Here is a 19,378-nt window from a genome sequence, read left to right on the forward strand (position 1 = left end):
TATTTTGGAATGGTTCTACCAAATGGTGATTACGTAGCCGATGCACAAACGCGAGCGAAGATGCTCCAAAATAGGGCTAAAACAGTTGAACCCAAACTGAAATTCGAGAATTCTAGCCCTAGCCCACAGGTCGCAGCTTCCAGCAATACCAAGCACATATTGTCACTGCCAAATAATATGCTGCCAATAGTATTATCGTTCAATGTACTTAAACCGCCGTCGTAAACCCTTCCTTGGATTGATTTTATTGAATAACAGTTATTGCTTGCGAACATGCGAATGACGTTACCTAATCGCCCTAACCCTTATGACTGGATTGCTGCATCAGGGTTTACTTTTTGCTCCTTGGCTGCGTAATTTCAATATGGAGGTTGGGATGCAACTTGCCGGCCGCGCTAGGACCACTTTTTGAGGCCACAGGAGGCTGCCTTAAGGTAGGGCTGCACGCGAATAAACTTAAAGATTTTGCTTATTCGTCCGTAACTCATTTCGTATTCGACTATTGGTTTGGGAGGCCATATTCGTATTCGATCCGCAATTAAGTAAGTTATTTGTAGTTTTGCCGAGAAGAAGCGACTTACATAACGAGGTTAGGGTAAAGCTCTAGCCCACACTGAGCGTTGTCGCGTGGTCTTGTTTACTCCTCAAGGCACGCGTTTTGTAACAATTTTCTCCCAAACCATAGAATATCTTTCGTCATTGAAGCACAAAATAGTCTTATTCTATATGAGTGATGTGATTCTCTGTACCTCCGCACAAGCACAAACCGGCGATACAGTCGGCAGTTTCAGCTTGTAATCTTATTGCAGCAAAAACAACGCTCCGCATCAGCTCGACTTCGAATTATGTTCCTGTGGACAGCAAGAACCAACCCGGCGGAGAAGCAACAATAGAAGCTGATATGTAAAGCAGTGGACTGATCATCAAACTTATCTTATGGAAGGTGTGCAGGAATATTCACGATTACTCTTTCGAAGCGCAATCACTGATTAGCTTGGCTTTACCCATCTACTACGAGCTGCACGACATGTTGCATGACGCGACATCTAGAAATTGTGAATTTTCAAGTCTTGATCCAGAGATTGCTGCAGCTGCGTCTGCAGGTCTGATCAGTTCATGGATGGGCAGAATGCGTATTATTTTACTTTAGTCCTGACCCGCGCTTCAAAACACTGTTACTGGACAAAGAATTGGGAGCAGTGACGGCCCAGACGGTTATCAGGCACATAAAAGATTTACTGCGTGAGAGTTATCCTTCAGTGACAGAGCTCACCCTGGGGAGGTGAGTATAGAGGCTGGATTACTACTTAAGTTGCAACCACAAAAGCAACAACTATTTGACATCCACCGATGCTTTGGAGATGGAGTCGTATGTTAGATGCGTGCGTCAGTGACAAAAGAGAAAAAGTGGCTACTCTCTTGGTGGAAAACACATAGTGATGAATACCCTCGACTGGCAGCGGCCGCCAGAGATTGTTTAGCTATACCAGCCTCTGGGGTGTCAGTAGAAAGATTGTTTAATAGTGGACACGATTTACTAGCTTACGGAGAGGCTATGAGGCTTCTGGTGTTTGCTGCGAGCTGAATATATATCTGAGGATGGTATACTATTTAGGATTTACGAATAATACGAATAATGCATAACTATTTTATTCGTAAGAATATTATATAAGCAGCCGACAATCGTATTCAACTTTACCAATATTCGTACTCGTAAGGATAGGCGTTTTTAAAATCGCTTTTTCATTGCTGCCAAATTTGCCGCAAAACTTAAGAATTTTGCATATGCAAAATGCAAATCCCCCTGAACGGGCCGGGATAATGTAGAATTTTTTTTTCTCTACTTTGTTATAAGTTATCTACACAGTCTCTCACCCCCACCGCTAAACGCAATTCACACAGGACGAAGTGTTTCGCTACTTTTCAACGAAGGAGGACAGCGAGAAGACTTTCGAACGCAAGTTTTGCAAGCAGACCTGGTCAACGGATGACCGCAGTCGATTCATTAAGTATCTCGCCAAGTGCCCCAAAGCACCTGCAGAACTCAAGACGGCAATGGAATACCGGATTGCTGAGATTAGTACCGCGAAGTTGAAGCGGAAGTTAGCAGCGATTTCGAATGCCGGCGATGTACCTTCCTCAGTGGTTGTCGAACTTGATGCCAGCGAACAGGCGTCATCCGCTAGTGTTCGTTCTCTCAGCACTGAGTCCAATTTGCCAAGACTGTATAGAATTTATTCGTATTTTGAATGGATAACTGATACGTCCATGGACGCACTGAAAGGTGTTTCAGAGAATAGTCAGCTGTCAGTCAGGTCAATTTTGGCTACAAGATGGGAAAAAAATTCGAACTGTTCCGATGCTACTAGCGGCTGTCCTTGATATGTCCTTGAGTGACTAAAACGAGTATCACCTAGTCCAGATCAGCTGGAGGAGATTGGTGCATGGCTTGATACCAATTATTCTGCAACAGAATTATTCCGAGCTGCTCTGTTTTCTGGATCTTCAACAGACCTCGTTACTGAAAGCTGCAAAAAACGTAAGCGCGAGACTATGGTGGAAGTCTCAGTTCAATTGTGGGCTTTCACATTTAGCACAAAAAGTCCTTTCAGTGATGCCTACATCCGGATCCTCTGAAAGGAATTGGTCGACTTTTGGATATATTCATTCGAAACTGAAAAACTCTAGTGTTGAAAAGCTAGCCAACTAGTATTCTTATTCTCCAATGCGGCTGTTGAAGGGCTCGGGCGAAATGAGTTCAATTTTCAGGAGGCATGTTTTGAAACTGAGGCTGCGTTGTTTAATGAAGAGGAGGAACCTGAAATTGATGATAGTGAACAGGTAGATATAGAGCCCATTGAAGAGATTGTTCGGTAGTCCTTAAGTAATGTATCCATCCAATGTTTCTTTCCTCACATTGTAGATAGCATTTTGCGCAAAATTTCGCGCAAAATTTAATTTCGCAATTTGCAGTGGGACATATACTACTCGAAACGTTCGTTATTGTACACCCATACCTATAGGCCCACACAAAACAACGCTCAGGATTTATCCCCGTGCATGTTGTAGACCGGTCAAATTGTCTAAAGGACAATGCGGCCCGGCCTCCGACTTAATAACCACAGCAAGAATGACGTAACTCGTAAGACGCAGCAACTGCCAAAAAATCCTAAGGGATAATGGGAAGCGCTAGGCTCAGAACATTTATTTGACTTGTGATTAAAACGGCAAGTTGTTTTTGGAGGAGATAATATATTCTGGAGCGGTATAGTACTGTAAATTTATTATGCGAATATTACAATAATTTATTGATAGGTGTTCAGGTTCGATGGTCTAGTTGGTCATGGCATCTGCTTAACACGCAGAACGTCCCCAGTTCGATCCTGGGTCGAATCAGACATCTGTTTTTTTTTTGGGTTTAATACTCGACAGCTTTTCCATTTGATATTTTGAGGTAGGTGGAAGTAACGAAAAGTCGAAGCTACTCTTTGGTGATTGAACTATTCTGCACTCTAATCGAACTAAGCCACATAATAAATGCATAACAACACGGTACTTTTTACGATTTCTCCTCACTCGATACCGTCCCAAGAATCACTAAAAAATAATTACAACACCTACGATTCCAGCGTGGTCTCCCACCGCAGTACTAAGTAGGCCCAAAGAAGCTTAACTGGTGTTGATCGGACGGGGAACTGTGCTTTCTTCTTGGTATGGCCGTAACTGGTAATTTGAGAACACTGGTCCGACACACAGTAAAAGTTGCTGACTAATAGTTGTAGTTAACTTAACTAACTGTCCAGTTTAGTGATTGGGCTCTCATTGACGTAGCACTGAATTAATTAATGGAAGAGTATCATTCATTCCAATTTCCAAAATCCAAACAAACTAAGACTGTACCCCTGCAAAAAATAAGATCATTATGGGTTACAGTTGTGTTTATTATTCAAATCAAATACATAATCCAAATTGCATCCACAAGCGACTCAAGAACCGGCAATTGTTTTGGACATTGCCATCGGATCATGACTGCGCTGAATCGCTCATTGCCGTCGGCTATAGGCTATAGGCTATAGTCGGCTATTGCTCACTCCAGGATTAATCAAATTTAAGATTCAATTCGCGCGCGTCGATTTAATACATTCTCTATTCGTGTATTTCACGACTGATATCACCCCCACTACTTGACGTGTCCTGACTGCCTCCATATCCGCTTCCCAAAGTCGCTGTGGTGCGTACAGGTGATATGGCGCCAGGTTCTATGAGATCGATTTCAATATCACAGGTCGATGGTGTACCTGGGAAAGTGTATTATCCGCTCTCCCACGATGTCCTACCGATCCCGCAGCCCACTGGCAATCAGGTTCTTGTGAAAGTCCATGCTGTATCAGTACGGTTTTCATTGCAAAATATGGTCCTACAGATTGTGACTTACTGACATCATTCCAGCTGAATCATCGCGACCATTTCATCCGCCAGCATCTCTACCCCGGCACCGCGTTCCACATCCCACTAGGTTCTGATTGTGTCGGGAGGGTCGTCGTCCTCGGCCCCACGGTCTCCGACTTGTCCCTCCTCAACAAACGTGTCCTTATATATCCAGCCCGCGGCTGGGCTTCGTCACCCGCGGCCCCGGAATCCCCTTCCTTCACCCTACTAGGCGGCACAAAGTTATACCCAAACGGCACATTCGCGGAATATATCCTCGTGGAGTCGCCAGACCTTCTGGCAGAATGCCCGGCACATTTAGACGACGTGCACGCGGCTGCCGTACCCGTGGCCGCGTTGACCGCGTACAGAGCTGTTGTCACGAAAGGTGAAATCGGCGCGGGAAAGACGCTCGTTGTGACGGGCTCCGGCGGCGGTGTTGCTATATACGCTATCCAGATCGCGAAGGCGTTGGGCGCGAATGTGTTTGTTACAGCCGGAAATGAACGGAAGTTGTCTTTCGCAATCAACACATTAGGCGCAGATGGCGGCGTATTGTATCAAGATGGTGGATGGGGGAAAAAGCTACGTGGGATTATTAAGGAAAAAGTTGGTGCCGAGATCGATGCTGTTGTCGACGGGGCCGGTGGAGATGTCGTTGCGCAATTGGTCGGTGGAATAAAGGCCGGCGGTATGATTGTCTCTTATGGCATGACAACGGGGCCGAAAGTGGATGTTGGAATGGCAGCAGTTTTGAAGAATATCGATGTAAGTTTGCTTCGAGTTTCGCATCCTTGTCATATAATAATGCCAACGATGATAGTTCCGCGGCTCTACGATGGGATCCAAGCGGGAATTCGACGAAACGCTTACCTTGATTGCCAGGGCCAAACTTCAACCAGTAGTCGCACAAACGATTAATGGGCTGAATAATATGGAAGTCGCTTTTAAAGCATTGATGGCTAAGGATAGAATTGGAAAGATCGTTGTTACTGTCAGCGAGGAATCGAAAGCCAACATGTGAGACTTACGATGTTAGGGCCTGAAATAATAAGACAGTATTATGAGAAAAATCATATATCAATGACATTCACAAGACATCAGTACTTCTAAGACAAAATCACCAAAACAGAACAGACACAAAGACAGTCAAGAATGGTTAGGTTATCTGGTCTTCACTTTACATTTGCTATCAAGGATATGAAATCGAGTTTCCCGCAGTATGTCAAACATTAGCGGACCCAAAAATGTCACAACTGTTGTTTCAACGCATTGCATTTTCCTCCGGATTATCTGACTCGCTCCATCGCACCCCCAAATCCATTCCGCCTTCAACGTTGAGCAACCTTGAAGTGTCCTACAACATCAGTCATGACCCCAAGATACAATATGGCATGCATCTTGGTAGTCAGCATCAGTGGGTCCTGGTTGAGCAAGCACATTGTAGTCCCAAGCGCCGCCTTACACAAACCCCTCTGGCAGTGAACGACTTTTAGACCCGTCCTGCCCAACTCCGTAAAGTGGCATGCATATTGATCGTCTTCTTGTCGACACTCGCTGCCATGTGTCTTTCTACAGCATCATCGACATTTACGTCAGTAATGTAAATGTTCGCTTAATTACCAGAGACAGTGGACCGCGATCCAGCAATGTCATATCCCATCAGGTCAAGATTTTTGTCCATACCCGCGATATCGAGCCTGTTAATGTAATACTTCAACAAGGTGGCGCGAGTGGGAGTGACCCCGGCAGAGGTCTTCAAAATTTTTGTGCGTACGCATCCAAACCAGGACGCAAGAGCAACTGAACGAAGTTAGAAGTTTTTGCGCCTGCATTAGGATACTACCAATCCAAATCGAGCCCGTCCAGTCCCAAACTACGACCCAACGCCACTGCGTCCGCACGCAAGCTGGCACTCTCGGCAACACGGGGGAAGATCCGGTAATACCTGAATCCGCTATCACTTTTCGCGTTGTTTGAGGGACAAAGAGCCGCTTGAACTTGCGTATAGATTATAGCCGGAATCGTTTCATGAATCGCCGGAAATATGACTGCTTGTGCTTACGTCCGTGTCGATGAGATATTCGTCGCCAATTAATGGGTGTACGTGTACGTTTGCGAAAGCGTCGAGGATGTGAGCGAATGGAAGATTTCAGACGATGAATTGACGGGCGTAGATTGACCAGCTAGTAGTCTTGATCAGCGCGAGATGGAGATTACCTGGAGAAAGGAGGACTTACTTTTTGAAATGAACGGCGAATTTCTTTTTGCATGTTTTGAGTAGTCGGTAGTGTGATTTTGATAGTGTTAACTCTTCTAGAAGTAAGAGAAACCATAGAGTCCCTTTCATTAAATAAATTAATACACATGGCAGCTTGCCAAAATTTGTATGTGGGACAATGACATCTAGATATCGGGAGATTTGCGCGGGTCGCTGAGGATAGATGGGCCGTACATGAATTATATTTCTGACTAGGTCACAGTCGCACAAAACATTAGATATTTTGTCAGTGGAAATGAACTTAAACTTGATATATAAAGCAAAACAACTAGAGGATCCCTCTGAAGCTGAATTTAAAGTAATTATTAAATTACATTCTAGGAGCACCCAATTTGGGGAGTAATGACGCAATGCACCTTGGATGCCGATGGCCGATCCGATTGATATCTGCTAATGGTGTCTAGTCGTGGAAGCAGAATATATATATCTGCGGCGGTGTAAGGAAACGCTACTTTAAACCGCGGATAGTTGCGTATCGGAAAGATGAATCATGTCATGGAAGCTGGAACATGCAAATGGATCGGGGCGAGTCGACGCCTTATGTCTCCCCCCCCCCCCCCCCCGCATTTGCGGAGCCTTCTAATATGCAATATCTCGTCAAGTCAAGAAGCAGACTTTTGCATTGCATCACTTAGTTCCTGGAATGTTGGACTATTTTGGGCGTGTTATAAAATGTTCTCTCTCGGATCTGGCCCGAGACGGCTACGGAAATTGGTGCACCGCGACAATTGCGATTGCAGACCATATGTGCCCTAACCCGCAGGCTCGCGGCAGACGTGGATCCACATTCTAATTTTGCAAGTATTAAATAAGTTATAACGTTAGATTAAATATGTTAGTCAACCAAATTGCTCTGACGCTCCTAATTGACCGTCGAAATATGAATAGGGATTAGTTTATACGGTTATTTCGTGGATCTTATCGATAAGTTGTCCAATCAGTTCATTCTTTTTCGGATTTGCATGTTTCAGACGCAATGCAGCCTGATGTCCAGCAAATCAAGACGGGATTCACGTTGAATATACAGGTTCCTCGTCAATAGGAGTACATAGGCACCATGTTCCGGCAATGAGATTGGCCCTAAACTCTGCGCGAGAGCACACAGTCAAAAATACCATTTCCAACAAACCAGCACCATATATTCAATAAGATACTAGTATATTCCTTGAATTTTCTGTAGGGAACAACACAAATTCACATTTGAACCAATCCATTAATCTCGTCGATACTAGTAAACACTTCCCGCTGAACTGGTAGTGCCTCACATTCCGTGGTCGCAGAGGCCAGATCATCCAATGACTTCTTGATACCCGAGAAGAGCTCATCAATTTCTCGCTCCTGTGCAGCAGCTTCATGCAACAACTTCTTATTCAAGGTTTGGGCCTAATTAAGAGTGAATCCCGCTCAAGCTTTAAGGTATCTCGACAAACTTACTTCTTGAATCCTTATTTCCAATCGTTCTGCCTCAGCGAGATTAATGGGTGTAAGATGGGCGCGAACATGATCTTCAGGCGTCAAGCTTTCAACAAAAACCTGCTTTTCTGGCCCTTCAATTTCACCCTGCTCGCTCCTCGCCTTCCGCTCCCTAGCTTCTTCAATTAATGCGTCGAGCTCTGTCAGTTTGCGAGCAACATCGCGCTCTTCTAAAATGGCGTGGAATTCCCTCTATTCATTTGTCAGTTTCCCTAACCTAGTTTTCCCATAGATAGCACACACCGTTGAACTTGTCTCCCAAAATCGCATAGCCTGATTCATTGCCTCTCGTAGACCCGCAGCGCCGTGTTCGGCGACATATGGATAGCATTGCGAGAGCTTGTCGAATGTGAGTGTTTGCGTGGACGCTTGTAACGAGCGTTGGAATATTTCTAGAAGACGCTGGTTTCTGATCGACGTAGTCTGCTGCTGAATATCAAGCGCTGGTTGTGAGTCCACCATATTTGTCAAGAATATGGAAATCTGGAGAATGATTAGATCTGAATGATCTTGGGACGGCGGTCTACGCGTCACCGACTGTTATTGTTTTGTTTACACGTGCTGCAATCATAAACTTAAATATAGACCTAACCCTATAATATCAGTAGTCCACTTAAAGAGAAGTGGACACTATCTTTGATTAATGGATTTCAAATATGTTAAGTTATATGTGACAAATATAAAATATTATTCGGAACAAGCGGTAGGGCTGGTTCGAATGCGGATATCCGCCAAATCTGGGTCTATCCGCCATCCGCCATCCGCCATCCACATTTGGCGGATTTACATCCGTCATCCGTCATCCGTCATCCGTCATCCGCCATTACAAGTTTTGTGGAATAAATCTTAGAAACTTGACAGAACTTCGTGCTCCTTGAGCGGGCGGCCAGTGTGCAGAGCCTTCATCGGATGCCGGGTCGACAGTTAACGTTTTATATTTGTTACTGAAACAAGCGAAAACTTGGCGGTTTGAATTTGGAATTGTAGTTTAGAATTAGCAGATGTCGAGAAGCATATCAAACAAGAGGCGTGGCGGCTCACGTATTTTATCTGCACGCCAACGATATCGGTCGCAGATCCTGGCTCACGCCCTGTGGCTGCCAACATAGATATTCGGTTAAGCCGGATTCTCCATAGTGGCATGCAAAAAAATGCCAGGAGGTATCGTACGTAGAGAACTGACAACTGATGATTGTGGTGAGTTGCGATGCCAGCAATACCCTAACCCGATGAAATCAGGGCCCAAATCAGGCCACAGTAGTGAATATTGCACGATCACAATGGATGGCCAGATACGGCGATATACAATGGCACATTACTGTAACAGTACCAAACTGGTATCAGTAAGCCCAATTAATGGAGGCTGATATACTCGTATTGCAGAAGGAGGGTCGAGTAGATTACGCAGACGCTTCTTTGCGACAGCCGCATGCTCTAATATGACCGCGAGGTATACTTATCCTGTATAAGTTAAATCTCTATGGCCTTTTACGACCTAATCGTGCCGGGCGCAACTAACGCACGATGTGCCTTCTTATTTCATTCGTGCTGCTCAATGGCACTAATGAGATATACGCTTTATTTGTTAACTATTCGACGCCGACGACCAGGGCCATACAGTATTTCGTTGTCTAAATTTATTCGACTTGACTATTACGATCGGGATTGCCATCGGGTAGCAGTCTCGTGATAGGGAGTTCCTTGTTGCAAATTGGATCCGCAATCAGCGTGCCAAAATTCCATCAGCTGTGTCCTTGTCCGGGAGGCGTCATATACAACGAAGTGCGATTCCTCTTCGACCCTTTCCATTTCCCAGTCGATCACTTCTGGCAAATATCGTCTACATTTGAGAAAGTCACGATCCTTTTGACTTAACCATGACGGCTGATGGCGATAGCAGTATGCAAGTTTATTGCGAGAAGCCGGTCCTCGACAAGGACGACAGATTTGACGGGGATATTGACGCCCTTCTGAACGACCTTGATTCAGACGAGGAGTTTGATGACATGCTTACTGATGTCGTCACCACTATGCGCTCTGAAATCGCTGATGAATTACTGCAGACAGATCCAAAAGTTGGGTTGACTCAGGATCAGGTGTTGCTTCGTCGCAAGAAGTACGGTTTGAACCAAATGCAGGAAGACAAGGGAAATCTGGTCAAAACGTTCCTGATGTACTTTGTTGGACCGATTCAGTTTGTCATGGAGGCCGCCGCTATACTCGCGGCTGCACTTCAAGATTGGGTTGATTTTGGCGTAATCTGTGCGTTATTATTACTAAATGCAGCCGTTGGATTTATTCAAGAGTTTCAGGCTGGGTCCATTGTCGACGAACTTAAGAAGACATTGGCGCAAAAAGCTACAGCATTGCGAGATGGTGCTCTTGTTGAGATTGATACCAACGAGATTGTTCCTGGTGATATTGTTCAGCTTGAGGAGGTAGTTTTCTTGTCATTACTGTCCGGTTTGTGAGGCAAGACTAACTTGGGCTTAGGGTTCCATTCTCCCAGCCGATGGTCGCCTAATTACCGAAGGGACATTCATTCAAGTTGACCAGTCATCTATTACGGGCGAATCTCTAGCCGTTGACAAATACCATGGCGACAGTTGTTATGGCTCGTCAACAGTCAGACATGGCGAGACATTTATGGTTGTGACAAATACTGGCGATAGGACCTTTGTCGGCCATGCGGCAAAACTTGCTACATCCTCACGTGAGAGTGGTCACTTCACCCAGGTCCTGAATGGCATTGGAGGAACGCTTTTGGCTCTCGTAATTGCTACGCTTCTCGTTGTTTGGATATCCTGCTTTTATCGTTCAAGTCCCATCGTTGAGATCCTCCAATACACACTGGCTATAACAATAATTGGTGTCCCTGTCGGTCTCCCTGCTGTTGTGACGACTACTATGGCTGTTGGCGCCGCTTATCTGGCTCAGAAGAAGGCAATTGTCCAGAAGCTATCAGCGATTGAGTCTCTCGCCGGCGTTGAGATTCTTTGTTCCGATAAGACCGGCACCCTTACCAAGAACCAGCTGTCCTTGTCTGAACCATACACAGTTGCCGGCGTTGAGTCCGATGACTTGATTTTGGCAGCCTGCCTCGCTTCTTCTCGCAAAAAGAAAGGCGTGGACGCTATTGACAGGACATTTTTAAAGGCGTTGAGAGCTTATCCGGTGGCAAGATCCTCGTTGTTGAAGTATAAGGTTAGGGAGTTCTCCCCATTCGATCCGGTTTCGAAGAAGATCACGGCCGTCGTTGAGTCTCGAGAAGGAGAACGAATGATATGTGTCAAGGGAGCTCCATTGGTTATTCTCAGGACAGTTGAAGAAAGTCAGGTGCTTTCAGAGGAAGTCTCAAGCGAGTATAAGAATAAAGTCGCGGAGTTCGCGACTCGCGGATTTCGGTCTTTGGGTGTTGCTCGCCGTGTCGGTAATGGAAACTGGGAAATTCTAGGAATAATGCCATTATCCGACCCTCCTCGCCACGATACCGCCAAGACAATAAACGAGGCAAAGAGTCTGGGTTTGTCTATCAAGATGTTGACAGGTGATGCCGTCGGCATAGCGCGAGAAACTGCACGTCGACTCGGATTGGGAACAAACATATATAACGCTGAAAGACTTGGACTTGGTGGCGGTGGCGATATGCCAGGCTCAGAAGTTTACGATTTTGTTGAAGCAGCAGATGGATTTGCGGAAGTTTTTCCACAGCATAAGTACAACGTTGTCGAAATCCTTCAGGAGCGAGGCTATTTAGTGGCAATGACTGGCGACGGAGTCAACGATGCACCATCACTAAAACGTGCAGACACTGGAATTGCCGTTCAGGGCGCGTCAGACGCGGCCCGCTCCGCGGCCGATATCGTTTTCCTAGCACCTGGCTTATCCGCTATCATTGATGCTCTGAAGACTTCGCGGCAGATATTCCATCGAATGTATTCTTATGTGGTCTATCGCATTGCGCTCTCTCTACACTTGGAGCTTTTCTTAGGTTTGTCGATCGCAATATTGAACCGATCGCTAAATATTGAGCTTGTCGTTTTTATAGCTATCTTTGCTGACATCGCTACGCTTGCTATTGCTTATGATAATGCGCCATACTCGATTACTCCGGTTAAATGGAATTTGCCAAAACTATGGGGAATGTCAGTTTTTCTCGGTATCATTCTCGCCTCTGGGACATGGATCACGCTCACGACGATGTTTGTAGACGGTGGAGGAATTATCCAGAATTTTGGTAATTTGGATGAGATCCTTTTCCTTCAAATTGCACTATCTGAGAACTGGCTTATTTTTATCACACGCGCGTCTGGTCCATTCTGGTCGTCAATGCCTTCCTGGCAATTAGCTGGCGCAATCTTTGTTGTTGACATTGTCGCCACGCTCTTTGCCATATTTGGTGTTTTTGAAAGCGGACAGCAGACTTCTATAGTGACGATTGTTAGAGTGTGGATATTATCGTTCGCCGTTTTCTGTGTGCTTGGTGGAGTCTACTACTTGATGCAGGGTAGCGTGAAATTTGACCGCGTTATGAATGGGAAGGGTTGGCGCGAGAAACCCAAGCGCAAGCTTGAGGATTTCCTTGTGGATCTAAGGCGCGTGGCGACGCAGCATACGGAAATTGAGTAATATTTTCACCAGTTTTGATTTCGCATTAGTTTTGGTTTTCAGTGGCGATCGGCGTTATCTGATTCCTTTTTTGTGAATTTTGTCAATATTCTGTACTGCTTGTTATGATATCCTGTGATGATATAACGTCACTTTCCTACGTTTCATGAGTCTGTTGTTTATTCTTCGAATTTCTGTTTATTACTCAATACTTGTAATTATTAGTCTACAATATCGACTAGCGTCTACCGGATTTGAATATTGTCATCAGGGATTGCCTGCGGAAAAAAGTAAAGACGACAGCCTCATCACATTATTGAGTTGAAGGACGGTCGCCACGTAGGAACATCATATCCTCTCACAGTGAAAGGTTTGACCTATTCCGCGCTAACCGCCTGGATCAAATAAGTCATTATTGTTTCGACCTGTTTACAGGGCCGCCGGCGGGGCACCCTTGAGCCATTGCGCGGGCAGCGGTCAGTGTACTGAGATAGATGCTCATGTAGACTGCGAGATAGAATCGAGGCGAAAGAAAAGTGTATATCATTTACCTTTTAGTATATGACTCATGAGACCAAAAAAAGGCAGACGTGCATAAGATTGGCGCGTTGTCAGTTTGAGAACCTCCTAACCAATTGACACAGATGTAGAAGAATTGGCAGTTAACGACCAGAATATGATTTGGGATTGCAGTAATATATGCGCCGCCTTTCAATGTTCAGAATTGGGTATCCCGACCTGATTCGTGCGTTAGGTGTTTCGAGCATCATGGCCAAGTAGTTGGATAGCAAAAAGACGTCATCGTACCGCGACGGCAGTGCGTGGCGGCATCAATTAATTGACTCACAACCAACAAAAAAAAGAAAGCTAATTCCCCTTTAATTCCTGAATAGCGCAAGCTCAGGGACTCCAAAGAAAACCGAGGCGAAGAAAACCGGAAATTGCAACTGGTTTCGTTATCTTGAGGACGTCGGCAATTTGCCGGGCCAACCTCTGCCCTGATGAGTCACAATTTAGGGTTTGTAGCCCCTGATTGTATGCCCCGCTTATGGGAATATGCGCCCTAAATACGTAAAAGCTTGGCATTGAGCCAACAAACTCAGGAACAAACACTATCAGAGTTTAGAGCTATCTTATCTTCTCGAGCATAATTTCGCCAACGAACGAAATCAGAAAGTTCAGGTTCCAACTTGCTCAACTCACTAACACGGTCAAAGTTACTATTTACGTGCAAGTAAGTCACCCCGTACACCACACTATCTTGGTCGCTATCGCTGGACTAAGTCGGTGGATTGGTCTCTATTGATTCTCTACTTCAACGGTAGAGGTCGATCGAGTACAGAGAAATTGACTCCGAACTTTGGGTTTCCAGATCTTTCGGAAGCATTGTCTTTGTGGTGCAGAGCGTTGAGGAAATGCTTAAAATGCCAGAGTAATTGGTTAGTGCCGTGGCATCTTGAGCTGGCTGACTATATTCGTAGTGAAAAAGGTTTGTTGTCGTTCTTCTGCAAGTGCACTAAAGCGCCACAAGTTTGCTGGAGTTCGCCGACTCGAGCCCGCCAGCTGCCTGCGGCGCGCCGCAAGCCTGAACCGTTTCCGCATGGTTTACTGTCTCGTACTCGCGTTCCCGGCCTTTGCGTGCTTATCGTAGTATTCATCTTGACTTCTCTCTCCTCCTTCTCTCCTTCTTTTCTTTCCTCTCCTTTCTCCTTGGTCTCTATTTGGTCCCACGAATCACTGGTTTGCAGCATGTCAACTGAGAAGCGCGCTGTTGACTCAGCAGAGACTCCGCTGCTGGGCTCTCGCGGGGGTTCGACTTCTCTCATTCCTCCGACAGATCGTGGTGATCAATTCTCTAGCCTGCCACTCCCAGAAGCCGTCATCCTACGTGAACAGGTGCAGACACCTGCAGTTAAGACATCTTTTTTCTCAGCCTACAGATATGCGACCACGAAAGATAGATTCCTTGTCGTTCTCGCGGTCTTCCTAGCTGCAACCGAGGGCTCGATCAAGGCTATTATGCCAATCATGTTTGGCGTGTTTGCGCAGAATTTTACAGCCTATATTAGCTCAAGAGACTTCTACGAATACTACGGTGGATACAGCAATTTCATAAAGTATAATGAGACATTCTACAATACCACCACATACAACACTACCGACTATGATTCCAAGCTATTCTTCGAGTCGCCTTACTACGACAGCACCTACAACTATACTATGGTTCCAGAATTTGTCAGTCCCGAGGACTTCCAGCGCCAGGCCAGTTACGACGCCATTTATTTCATTTACTTCGCTATCGGCGAGTTCGTGACATCCTACCTTTTCACGTTTATTTTCATTGATCGCGGGGAGGTTCTTGCTGCTCGTATCCGCCAGAACTACCTTGCGTCGATCATGAAGCAGAACATTGCTTATTTCGACAAACTCGGCACTGGTGAAATTACAACCCGTATTTCGTCCGACACAATGATGATTCAGGACGGCATATCGGAGAAATTGGGATATTTGATTTCGTTCAGCTCTACTTTCGTGTGTTCATTCATCGTTAGCTACTCTCTCTCGCCTCGTTTGGCAGGATTGCTGTCGTGCGTCGCGGTGTTCATTGTAGGATCGTTTATTTTTGCGTCCAATCGCATGACATCTTTATACAGGAAAGCATTGAACGGATCTTCTGCTGGTGGTTCTGTCATCGAAGAGGTGCTCTCATCGATCCGCAACGTTCAGGCATTCGGTATTCAGGACAGACTTTCCAGCAAATACGACTTCTATTTAAGTGTCAGTCAGAAGTTTGCTCTACGTGCTGGTTTCTATGCTGGTTCTATTACCGGTATCGCCTGGCTCGGCTTGTACCTCGACGACGCCATGGCGTTCTGGCAAGGCCCTATGTTCCTCATCAGCGGCGAACTGTCTATCCTCGCACTCGTTACGATCCTCGCATCTATGATTCAAGGACTGTTCGCGATTACGTCGATTACCCCTCACGTTCGCGCTGTCGCCGCTGCTACTTCAGCCGTCAACAAGATCTACACGACGATTGAACGCACTTCTGCCATTGATCCATCCTCGAATGGCGGCCGCTCTCTGTCAACGGTAGAAGGACACATTGAGCTACAGGAAGTCAAATTTGTGTACCCGTCCCGTCCCGATGTCATTGTCATGCAGGACTTCAATCTGCAGATTAAGGCAGGAACAACTGTGGCTTTGGTTGGCGCCTCTGGTTCCGGAAAGTCCACAATTGTCGGTCTCATCGAACGTTTCTATAAGCCTGTTCGTGGAAAGGTCCTTTTCGATGGCGTCGATATCGAGGATTTAAACGTTAAGTGGTTGCGTCAGCAGATCGCTCTTGTGTCTCAGGAGCCGATTTTGTTCGCCGGTACTGTATTTGACAATGTTGCTTATGGTCTTATCGGCACCACCTACGAGCACGCATCCGACGTTGAGAAGCGTGCTTTGGTTCAGGAAGCTTGCAGACAAGCGAACGCGATGGTCTTCATTGATACCCTTCCGAAGGGACTGGATACTCATGTCGGTGAGAGAGGATTTTTGCTATCAGGTGGTCAGAAACAAAGAGTTGCCATCGCTCGCGCTGTCGTCTCGAACCCAAAAATTCTCTTACTCGACGAGGCCACTTCCGCATTGGACACTAAGAGTGAAGGTATCGTTCAGGATGCGCTTGACAAGGCTTCCAAAAATAGGACCACCATTGTCATTGCGCACCGGCTCTCAACTGTCAAGGATGCGGATATGATTGTTGTTATGAAGCGCGGTGTCATTCTTGAAAAGGGCACTCATGAAGAGTTAGTTGCTAGGCGCGGAGAATACTACTCACTCGTCAAAGCTCAGGATGTTGAGCAAGAAGTAGAAGAGCGGTTGGAGGACGCTCAGGTCATTGAAGATGTTGAAGTCGATAGTGTCGAAGAAATGTTAGATGAGAAGGCAGCGTTAGAAGATTACGAACGTCAACGTCAGTTTGACGAAGAAGGTGGGTCATCATCAGATGATGACAAGGAGACCTCGAGGCTGCTTTTATCTCGTACTAAGACTGCCAGATCAATTTCGAGTGTTGTCGCCTCGAACATCGTCGACCCTGAAGAGAAGAAGTACTCGGTCGTCGACATTGCAAAGTTCCTCTATGAACTCAGTTTACCCGAGAGAAACATCAATCTTCTTGCGCTCATGTTTACGATCATCATGGCAGCTGGATATCCATATCTCAGCACCGTGTACTCTGGCTCTGTCGACGCTCTTGGCGAACTTCCAGACCAGGATCGTATGAATAGCCGTCTGCTGAAGTATAATATTACATATTTGGTCATGGGTGCTATTGGTATATTTTTTTTATAGTAGAACGTAAGTACTCTGCTAACAGTAGCAGAACTCATCTGCCCGATCATGGCCGTTGGATTGTTCTCGTACTCCGGCCAACGGTTGGTCCGGCGTATCCGTATGCGCACCCTGCGCCAGATTGTTCGTCAAGATATCAGCTTTTTCGACAAGCCAGAGAACACTGCAGGGTCTCTCACATCTGCCATTTCTAAGGATTCAGGTGCAATTGAGGGTCTCTCAGGCGCCACTCTTGGTCAGATTATCAGCTCTTTGATCATGATCTTCGGTGGTATAGGTGTCGCGCTCGGGGTTGCTCTCAAACTTGCAGCTGTCACAAGTCCTTGTGTACCGCTTTTGCTTGGTGCTGGTTTCTATAGGTTCTACCTGCTTGCGAAGCACCAGGAGCGTGTCAAGCTGGCTTATAGTCGATCATCGTCTTATGCTTGCGAAGCTGCGTCATCCATTAAAACCGTGGCTTCTCTCACAAGAGAGGACGATGTTGTTGCTACCTACGCATCTTCGCTCGGATGCCTCTACCACGCTGGCCGTCGTCAGAACAACAGCAGCGCAGCCCTCTATGGTACTACTCAGGCGCTCGCCTATCTGATCCAGTCTCTTATGTTTTGGTATGGTAGCACTCTAGTCCGCACCAACGGCTATTCAGTGTTCATGTTCTTCGTCTCCGTCATCAGTATTGTCAATGGTTCTCAGAACGGTTCCATTGTTTTCTCTTATGCGCTGGATATGGCAAGGGCATACGATGCAGCTGGCAACATCAAACGCCTTTATGAGAAAGAGCCGCTTATCGACTCGTGGAGCGACGAGGGCATTGTGCCAGAGAACATCCAGGGCAATATCGATTTCAAGAATGTCCACTTCCGGTACCCTACGCGTCTCCAGGTTCCTGTTTTGCGCGGTCTCGATTTGTCGGTCAAGAAGGGCCAGTATGTTGCCTTGGTGGGTGCGTCGGGTTGTGGAAAGAGTACGACTATTGGTCTCATTGAGCGATTCTACAATCCATTGTCTGGACAAGTCCTTCTCGACGGTCAAGATATCTGCTCCCTCAATGTCAATGCTTACAGAAGTCACATCGCACTTGTGCAGCAAGAGCCAACGTTGTACTCTGGCACTGTCCGGGAGAATGTCAAATACGGTAGTTTAGACCCAGATATTTCCGATGAGAAGATGATCGAAGTGTGCAAGCAGGCCAACATCCACGACTTCATCATGTCTTTGCCAGATGGGTACGAAACCATGTGCGGTGCCAAGGGCTCCCTTTTTTCTGGTGGTCAGAAGCAACGTATTGCTATTGCTCGTGCGCTTATTCGAGATCCAAAGATTTTGCTTCTCGACGAGGCTACTTCGGCGCTTGATAACGAGTCCGAAAAGATTGTCCAGACTGCACTCGATAATGCCGCCAAGGGTAGGACGACTATCGCCATCGCGCACCGTCTCAGCACAATTCAGAAGGCTGACATCATCTACGTGTTCGAGAATGGCCGAATTTTGGAGAGCGGAACGCACCAGGAATTGCTGGCCAACAAAATGAAATACTACCAGTTGGTCAAATTGCAAGCATTGGAGAAAAATTAAAATTTGGTAAAGGAATATAGAATTTTGGGAATAGGGAGATTGTCGCTCATTTAGGGTCTTCATTGTAATGTTTTATGACTTTCTTTAAATATTTTGGAGTTATTCCATCTCTGGGTTATTTTCATTTACGCTAGGAACTATAGAAGGGCTTATATAGTGGGGGGGGACGTATTGATATATGTTATAATTATAGAAATAAAAAATGAAAAGAGAAAATAAAACCAACCATAGTATTCGGAGTAGAACGTAGAGCCCGTCGAGTACGGCATCCAATGCGTGACCGTTGCTGACCGGCGTTGCGCAGTGCAACGACTGAGTAAAACTCCGAGCCTTCGTCGATGCAACGCGATACTGGTACTTGTTGTTATCTGAGAGGCGATTGACCTGCGGACATATAAAAATTACCTCCGAGGCCGCCGGCAATCGAGCCGTCCGGTTCTTCAATCTCCGCAAATACAACTCCATCTTGTCGCTTCAGATTTGGGCAACACCCATGGTTACGTTGGATCGTTGACTGTAACACGTGAAAAGCAAGTGAGTTTCCGCCTACGACATATGTGTACGATTCATTCGCGACCACGGTCGTGAACGAGTTGCTTTCCTCTACGGCAACATACTATTCCAACAAGATGGATGTCCTCGTCGCCATGGCACAGCCACCTTTCT

The 19,378-nt window shown here is 46.1% G+C and overlaps 5 protein-coding genes and 1 non-coding gene across 6 annotated transcripts; 5 read left to right on the plus strand and 1 right to left on the minus strand.

Annotated features, from left to right (window-relative positions):
* Positions 1-1,599: 1,599 nt before the first annotated feature.
* Positions 1,600-2,382, plus strand: V1513DRAFT_426948 (uncharacterized protein; the record flags this gene model as incomplete). Its single annotated transcript, XM_066896193.1, has 2 exons — positions 1,600-1,602; positions 1,903-2,382. 2 exons carry the CDS (start codon positions 1,600-1,602, stop codon positions 2,380-2,382), a joined length of 483 nt encoding a protein of 160 aa, XP_066751895.1.
* Positions 2,383-3,322: 940 nt separating this feature from the next.
* On the plus strand, positions 3,323-3,396 carry V1513DRAFT_t77. Its single transcript has one exon. It is a non-coding gene; the product is annotated as a tRNA-Val (tRNA).
* Positions 3,397-4,161: 765 nt separating this feature from the next.
* Positions 4,162-5,703, plus strand: V1513DRAFT_194261 (uncharacterized protein). The gene is made up of 3 exons (XM_066894320.1): positions 4,162-4,390; positions 4,450-5,196; positions 5,252-5,703. Exons 1-3 carry the CDS (start codon positions 4,247-4,249, stop codon positions 5,450-5,452), a joined length of 1,092 nt encoding a protein of 363 aa, XP_066751896.1. The 5' UTR covers positions 4,162-4,246; the 3' UTR covers positions 5,453-5,703.
* A 1,803-nt stretch (positions 5,704-7,506) lies between these two features.
* Positions 7,507-9,005, minus strand: V1513DRAFT_450301 (Nnf1-domain-containing protein). The gene is made up of 3 exons (XM_066898806.1): positions 8,426-9,005; positions 8,144-8,374; positions 7,507-8,092 (listed from the first exon to the last, which is right to left on the minus strand). The coding sequence occupies exons 1-3, from the start codon at positions 8,642-8,644 to the stop codon at positions 7,904-7,906; spliced, it is 639 nt and encodes a 212-aa protein (XP_066751897.1). The 5' UTR covers positions 8,645-9,005; the 3' UTR covers positions 7,507-7,903.
* A 1,054-nt stretch (positions 9,006-10,059) lies between these two features.
* Positions 10,060-12,811, plus strand: V1513DRAFT_426951 (uncharacterized protein; the record flags this gene model as incomplete). The annotated part of the gene is made up of 2 exons (XM_066896194.1): positions 10,060-10,620; positions 10,676-12,811. The coding sequence occupies 2 exons, from the start codon at positions 10,060-10,062 to the stop codon at positions 12,809-12,811; spliced, it is 2,697 nt and encodes an 898-aa protein (XP_066751898.1).
* Positions 12,812-14,539: 1,728 nt separating this feature from the next.
* On the plus strand, positions 14,540-18,712 carry V1513DRAFT_383388 (P-loop containing nucleoside triphosphate hydrolase protein; the record flags this gene model as incomplete). The annotated part of the gene is made up of 2 exons (XM_066895139.1): positions 14,540-17,120; positions 17,169-18,712. 2 exons carry the CDS (start codon positions 14,540-14,542, stop codon positions 18,710-18,712), a joined length of 4,125 nt encoding a protein of 1,374 aa, XP_066751899.1.
* Between the last annotated feature and the right edge of the window lie 666 nt (positions 18,713-19,378).

This window comes from Lipomyces chichibuensis (assembly GCF_038497645.1).
Source record: "Lipomyces chichibuensis strain CBS 12929 unplaced genomic scaffold V1513scaffold_34, whole genome shotgun sequence".
Lineage (NCBI taxonomy): Eukaryota > Fungi > Ascomycota > Lipomycetes > Lipomycetales > Lipomycetaceae > Lipomyces > Lipomyces chichibuensis.

Bases quoted from the DNA above. Each gene is read 5' to 3' on its own strand.
- V1513DRAFT_194261 (XM_066894320.1), top strand. From the start codon at position 4,247: ATGGCGCCAGGTTCTATGAGATCGATTTCAATATCACAGGTCGATGGT. The intron at 4,391-4,449 runs GTACGGTTTTCA...ACATCATTCCAG, and splicing joins TGAAAGTCCATGCTGTATCA to CTGAATCATCGCGACCATTT. The intron at 5,197-5,251 runs GTAAGTTTGCTT...CAACGATGATAG, and splicing joins CAGTTTTGAAGAATATCGAT to TTCCGCGGCTCTACGATGGG.
- V1513DRAFT_450301 (XM_066898806.1), bottom strand. From the start codon at position 8,644: ATGGTGGACTCACAACCAGCGCTTGATATTCAGCAGCAGACTACGTCG. The intron at 8,375-8,425 runs GTGTGTGCTATC...ACAAATGAATAG, and splicing joins TTTGGGAGACAAGTTCAACG to AGGGAATTCCACGCCATTTT. The intron at 8,093-8,143 runs GTAAGTTTGTCG...ACTCTTAATTAG, and splicing joins TGGAAATAAGGATTCAAGAA to GCCCAAACCTTGAATAAGAA.